Source organism: Trichomycterus rosablanca, chromosome 20 (assembly GCF_030014385.1).
Source record: "Trichomycterus rosablanca isolate fTriRos1 chromosome 20, fTriRos1.hap1, whole genome shotgun sequence".
In the NCBI taxonomy this organism is placed as follows: Eukaryota; Metazoa; Chordata; class Actinopteri; order Siluriformes; family Trichomycteridae; genus Trichomycterus; species Trichomycterus rosablanca.
The window spans coordinates 7,117,477-7,124,760 of NC_086007.1; the positions used below are offsets into that span (position 1 = coordinate 7,117,477).

General features: G+C 38.4%; 1 protein-coding gene across 1 annotated transcript; it reads left to right on the forward strand.

Annotated features, from left to right (window-relative positions):
• Nucleotides 1-2,496: 2,496 nt before the first annotated feature.
• seraf (Schwann cell-specific EGF-like repeat autocrine factor) lies at nucleotides 2,497-5,285 on the forward strand. The gene is made up of 5 exons (XM_063017345.1): nucleotides 2,497-2,731; nucleotides 2,894-2,989; nucleotides 3,845-3,949; nucleotides 4,109-4,204; nucleotides 4,935-5,285. The coding sequence occupies exons 1-5, from the start codon at nucleotides 2,497-2,499 to the stop codon at nucleotides 5,045-5,047; spliced, it is 645 nt and encodes a 214-aa protein (XP_062873415.1). The 3' UTR covers nucleotides 5,048-5,285.
• The last annotated feature ends 1,999 nt before the right edge of the window (nucleotides 5,286-7,284 follow it).

A 7,284-nucleotide genomic window follows, 5' to 3' on the forward strand; every position in this document is an offset into this window, starting at 1 on the left:
CAAGACCAAAGAGCTGTCGAGGGACACCAGGAAGAAAATTGTAGACTTGCACCAGGCTGGGAAGAGTGAATCTACAATAGGCAAGCAGGTTGGTGTGAATAAATAAACTGTGGGAGCAATTGTAAGAAAATGGAAGACATACAAGACCATTGATAATCTCCCTCGATCTGGGACCCCACACAAGATCTCATCCCGTGGGGTCAAAATGATCATGAGAACGGTGAGCAAAAATCCCAGAACTACACGGAGGGACCTGATGAATGACCTGCAGAGAGCTGGGACCAAAGTAACAAAGGCTACCATCAGTAACGCACTACGCCGAGAGGGACTCAAATCCTGCAGTGCCAGGCGTGTCCCCCTGCTTAAGCCAGTACATGTCCAGGCCCGTCTGAAGTTTGCCAGAGAGCTTATGGATGATCCAGAAGAGGATTGGGAGAATATCATGTGGTCAGATGAAACCAAAATGGAACTTTTTGGTAAAAACTCAACTCGTCGTGTTTGGAGGAAGAAGAATGCTGAGTTGCATCCCAAGAACACCATACCTACTGTGAAGCATGGGGGTGGCAACATCATGCTTTGGGGCTGTTTTTCTGCAAAGGGGACAGGACGACTGATCCGTGTTAAGGGAAGAATGAACGGGGCCATGTATCGTGAGATTTTAAGCCAAAACCTCCTTCCATCAGTGAGTGCATTGAAAATGGAACGTGGCTGGGTCTTCCAGCATGACAATGATCCCAAACACACCGCTCGGGCAACGAAGGAGTGGCTCAGTAAAAAGCATTTCATGGTCCTGGAGTGGCCTAGCCAGTCTCCAGACCTCAACCCCATAGAAAATTTGTGGAGGGAGTTGAAAGTCCGTGTTGCCCAGCGACAGCCCCAAAACATCACTGCTCTAGAGGAGATCTGCATGGAGGAATGGGCCAAAATACCAGCTACAGTGTGTGCAAACCTGGTGAAGACTTACAGGGAACGTTTGACCTCTGTCATTGCCAACAAAGGTTATGTTACAAAGTATTGAGTTGAACTTTTGTTATTGACCACCATTTTCCACCATAATTTACAAATAAATTCTTTAATAATCCTACAATGTGATTTCCTGGATTTTTTTTTCTCATTTTGTCTCTCATAGTTGAAGTGTACCTATGATGAAAATTACAGACCTCTCTCATCTTTCTAAGTAGGAGAACTTGTAGCCCCACTGTACATATACATGTAAGTACTTTGATATACAAAGACAAAAGACCACATGGACTAGCAGTGTTAACTTATATTTACATGCTAAATATGGAAAAAAAATACATTTACTTTTTATTTAATGATTTATTAAATGTAAAGTAGTGTTTAAACTACTTTGACTTTGACATAGACTACTCCGTGTGGGAGTTCATGTGTTCATAAGTTTTACACCCTTTAAGGGTCTCATGAAAAGAATAACTGTGCACATGTGTTATTGTCATTAGAAAAGTCTCTCACTTCCTTACTCACTTTTCATAAATAAGCCGTTTCTGGTTCTACTAATGTTCATCATAAACAAGCGCCAGTGCTTATAACAAATTTTATTAAGTTAGCTTTATTCTAAAAATTTGGAATTGGCTCTTTATTTGGAATGTAATTAAATTAGAACCTAAAGCATAAAATGGTTTTACTGAAACATAAATCACTTAAACGTTCAGTATCTAAAGTAATATGTTGTACTTTTATATACACTATACATTACATGGCTGCGTATGTTGTGCATTTCTTGTAACATGATGCTGATCTCTAACCTAAAAACAGCACAACCCTTCCTTTGTTTGTTTAAGGGAAATACATCAACAGTGGTCTGTAACTTTGCAATTCCAGGTTGAGATGGGATCGTTCAGCACACATCTGCAAGAACAATTTCCTTACATCTGGAAATGCAATATTTTTGTAATAGACCATGAATGTTTTTTTTAAAAATACTTTACTGGGTCTACAAAGCACTGCTTGAAATACAGAAATATATCTAAAAAATATATAATTAGTTATTTCGAATGAATTCATTTGTGACAAAATAGTGAACAAAAATACATAAATAAAAGTGACCTGTACTAACACAGAGATCAAATATTCAACCAAAGTGGCATATGAGACATTTTGGGCAAAAAATAACAATACATATCTTATAAAATCTTCAGTAAACGCATGTGAATTCTTCAGCTAGTACTATATAAAATATAATTTCTATTTTAATTGTTTAACATGTTCTACTTAAACATATAAAAATGCACGAATGGCTAATAAAATAAACTTTACATAATCAATATTTCGTCCTGGCCTTTTAAGTTTAAAACTCCAGTTCCTTAGTTTTGCAGCTGTAGCTGTGTGTGGTTCCTCCTCTGTCCTGTAGAGGTGCTGCAGGACAGGGTGCTGCAGGCATGTAAAGGAACTGTAGGCATGTAGAGGGTTGGTATTGGAGCTCTTGGAACTTTACTTACTCTTGTTAGTTCATTGTGTGTGAGAGTGAAGATGAGAATGGCAGTTTCTGTCCAGTCCTCCACCCTGCAAAGGACTCAGCTGTCCTTGATCACTCTGGCCCTGCTGGCTGGTGGGTGCCTGGCAGCGTCTGATGCCCCCAGAGGTGTTGCCTTTCCTTTTGTGTTTGACCTCAAAGCTGTGTGTGACCCACCATGCCAACACACCGGGATCTGTATCCGAAACAACACCTGCTTATGCCTGGGAGGCTACGAGGGAGAAAGCTGCCAGTATGGTGATGTTTCCACATTTGACTTATTTTAAGACTTTCTGTGGGTGTGCATGTGATTCTGAATATAAATACAGTTCATACAGCTTTCAACTTTACTTACATTTTAATAATTATATTCTCTGTAAACATAAAAGTTACACTGAACAGGATGATTGTTATTTTCAGCCAACTGTTACCCAAAGTGTAAAAATGGGGGTGAATGTCTTCGACCTGGAAAATGCAGATGTCCTTCAGGATTTGGTGGAAAATATTGTCACACAGGTATTTGAACAGTGCTATATTTTTTCTTCTGCATTTATACAATTTATACTTTTAAATCTTAGAAAGAATACATTTTTGAGAGGCAAAATGGATAAATATTTCACATAGTATGTCATATTTTAATACTTGCAGGCTATTTACAATAGACACTATATGACATGGTGTTTTTATTTTCTTCACTTTTGCCAGAGCAAGTACAATTGGTGAATCCTGTAATGTTTGCATTACCACAAAAAGTTGTAGGCTAAAAGCTTAATCTCAACTTTTTGAGGACTATTGGGACCAAACCCTTGATAACTTTGCAGGCTTTTCGCTAATTTGTTTGAAGTAGCAATGTGAATGTATCTGAAATGTTAGAAAACCAAATCTATATATACAGCGAATCTTACTGTCCAGTCGTCAGTGTCAGGATGCTATATTTTACTATGTATTCTCTGTAATACAGGGCTACGAAGTGGCACTACAGTCTATGTGGGTTTTAAAATATTTCCTGTTGTAAAGTCACTCAAACAGGGTCAACCAGAAGAATTTCCATTTTTAATTTCATATGTATTTGTATAGCATTTTTTTTGCAATGGACACTGTCTCAAAGCAACCTTGCAGATTCTAGGACCAAACAACTCTAAAAAGCAACAGAACAATAAGGCAACAGTGGCTTCCTAAATATTACACGGCAGTAAAAACTTAAAACGAACCAGAATCAACAGGGACCCATCCTCCTTGGGTGGCCTAAGAACCCTTTAGGCATTGTTGAGCAAGCTAATTTTAGAAGAAGTTTAGACTGTCATTACGCTACATGTTAAATGTTGTAAATGTAAAATTTAAGTTAATAATATTGAATTGTTTGGATAACAGTGGTATGTGATGGTGGCTGTTGGAATGGTGGTGACTGCACTGCTGTGAATGGAGAAGCAAAGTGTATCTGTCCTTCCAGCTGGACTAGCTCCAAATGTCAAGATGGTTTGTATCAAATTTACTAATGTTAGTTACCAAACAAACTAAATAAACTAACTGGATGCAGTTAGTATTTATCCATTCTTATGATCAAACATACACAACAGTGGCTCAATTAGTGACAGCATGGGATGCTGACTGTAGGTTCTGGTTTTGTTTCTGCAGCGGTCTGCCCGCAAGGTTGTAGAAATGGAGGCAGCTGTGTGGCCCCAGGAATCTGCAGCTGTCCAGAGGGATGGCTGGGAGGAGCCTGTCACATTGGTGAGCTGACTTACACACTGGAACAGTGACATCATTGCGTTTTTATTAGGCCGGGGGCAGAAAAACTATACAAGCCAATGCTATGCTGCTTTTTTTACTGGGAAATCATGCACCTCTGAATTTATAATTTAGACTCTGGAAGTTTCATTTCCCGTATGATACAGACACAATGATGTCAAAGGTCGGTTGATGAAAATGAAATAAAATCAAAAATCAGATGATTAGTAAAATGTTTAATTTTAGTAGTCACGTTTGATAACCTAAGGTTTTTGGATGGCGCAGCGGTCAATCACACTAGCCTACTACTGGCCGAGATTCGAACCCATGCTATCAGCCAGTTGACCGTCTGCACAGACATAACTGTCTAAGTGGGAGGATGGTCGAACAAGTATGATCCTCCATAATGACCCGATTATTATATGATTAAATATAAACAAAAAAGTGTATTTGTACTGGTGTTCTAAATGTCCAGTCTCACACAGAGATGTTGTTGCTGAACATTGTTTCAGCAAAGCACAACCAGCCCTTAATTAATCCGCTACAATGAGGACCGGCCATCTTCAAAAACACTTTGGACACCCTGGATTTATTAGTACATTCATGTAAGGACTAAACTAGTGATATATAAGACACAACATGTGTTTTGTGCTGTGTGGAAATTCGATCTCAGAACAGATTTAGACAAAGCAACATATATCACCGTGTAATGGTTCAGTTTGTTTCCTTGCAGCTGTGTGTAAGAAGCCGTGTCTGAATGGAGGGAAGTGTGTGTCTCCTGACACCTGTCGCTGTCGTGCTCCCTTCTCTGGCCGCCAGTGTGAAGACAAGAAGAAATTATATTAAACTGAAGACGTGCTATTTGGTGCTAAAAATGGTGCTATTTTTATATTCTTTATTCACTTCTTTTTTACGTTTACATTTACCTGGTGCACTATATGCAAACAACGAAATATGCTGGGTTTAGTTGTTAATGTAGTACATAAACTGAAACTATGTGTTTGAATAGGTTTTCAGTAATACTAATACTTCATTTAGATGTTGGCCTCATTACACTGTTTTTTTATTATTTTATATGCAAATTGATGACTAGTTAAAGGAAAAATAAATGAGTAAAAAAACAACTGCGTGTGGATCATTACATATGGGTAAACTGCATGATAAGAGTTAAGCATGTAATATCTTAAAACCTTCTGTGTTCTGTTCAATATAAAATATTGCATCAATTTTGAAGTATTGTACATTGTGAACTTTACAAAGCTGTAATTTATGTCAAAGCAGCCAATCAGAAACTGTAACTAAGATTAATACATTAAGACACTAAACTTAGTATATGAAGCCTGGTGTAACAAAGCCTAAAATCTTCAACAGTGGAAAAATATATAATAAATTTGCGTTCATCATATCTAAACAAATGTATGTTTGGAGGATGCCAGAGGATGCCTTTAAACCAGTGTCTATTGCCATTTGTTAAATATGGCCAGACAAGTCTCAGTAAACAGATAAATAATCTTTATTGATACATAAAGCATAAGTTAACATAATCGGTTGAGATAATTTCGAGTCTAACTTAAAAACATCTAGCTCTCTTGTCAAATGTCCATGCCATGTTCACCATTATTCAACACCCAGCCACTGAAAAAGTGCTTACAAGCTTCTGACACATCTCTTGTAAAATCTTTGCCTATTCTACTCATACAAAAGTTCTCAGCTTGTTGATGGCTTTCATGCTGCTTTCATTAAGAATAAAATCTAGACAAAGTCAATCATGTCTGTGTAGATGCCCGGGTGGCCTATGGCACTGTTGAGATTTTAATCCGTTTCTCAGCAGTGGTGGGAAAGCATTATAGACTGCTGCACCACCCAGACAATGAGTTGAATGAATGACACAATGAATTTTTTGGGTTAGGGTTGAATAAATCCAAATGCAACTGCATATTTATTAGGTCAAACAATTCTTAAACAAAAAACACATGAATATATGTTTCATTAAAATATCATTTCCCATAAAAGTACAGAATTAAATAAAATACAAAGTACATTTTGGGAACTAATCTTAAAATAAAAAAAATTACCCAGAAAAAGAATCCAGACATGTCTTTAAAAATATACATAAGTATATTGACTTTTTTATATACAGTGGGGTCAAAAAGTATTTAGTCAGCCACTGATTGTGCAAGTTCTCCTACTTAGAAAGATGAGAGAGGTCTGTAATTTTCATCATAGGTACACTTCAACTATGAGAGACAAAATGAGAAAAAAAAATCCAGGAAATCACATTGTAGGATTTTTAAAGAATTTATTTGTAAATTATGGTGGAAAATAAGTATTTGGTCAATAACAAAATTTCAACTCAATACTTTGTAACATGACCTTTGTTGGCAATGACAGAGGTCAAACGTTTCCTGTAAGTCTTCACCAGGTTTGCACACACTGTAGCTGGTATTTTGGCCCATTCCTCCATGCAGATCTCCTCTAGAGCAGTGATGTTTTGGGGCTGTCGCTGGGCAACATGGACTCCACAAATTTTCTATGGGGTTGAGGTCTGGAGACTGGCTAGGCCACTCCAGGACCTTGAAATGCTTTTTACGGAGCCACTCCTTCGTTGCCCGAGCGGTGTGTTTGGGATCATTGTCATGCTGGAAGACCCAGCCACGTTCCATCTTCAATGCTCTCACTGATGGAAAAAGGTTTTGGCTTAAAATCTCATGATTCATGGCCCCATTCATTCTTCCCTTAACACGGATCAGTCGTCCTGTCCCCTTTGCAGAAAAACAGCAGCAAAGCATGTTGTTTCCACCCCCATGCTTCACAGTAGGTATGGTGTTCTTGGGTTCTTCTTCTTCCTCCAAACACGACGAGTTGAGTTTTTACCAAAAAGTTCCATTTTGGTTTCATCTGACCACATGATATTCTCCCAATCCTCTTCTGGATCATCCATATGCTCTCTGGCAAACTTCAGACGGGCCTGGACATGTACTGGCTTAAGCAGGGGGACACGCCTGGCACGGCAGGATTTGAGTCCCTCTCGGCGTAGTGCGTTACTGATGGTAGCCTTTGTTACTTTGGTCCCAGCTCTCTGC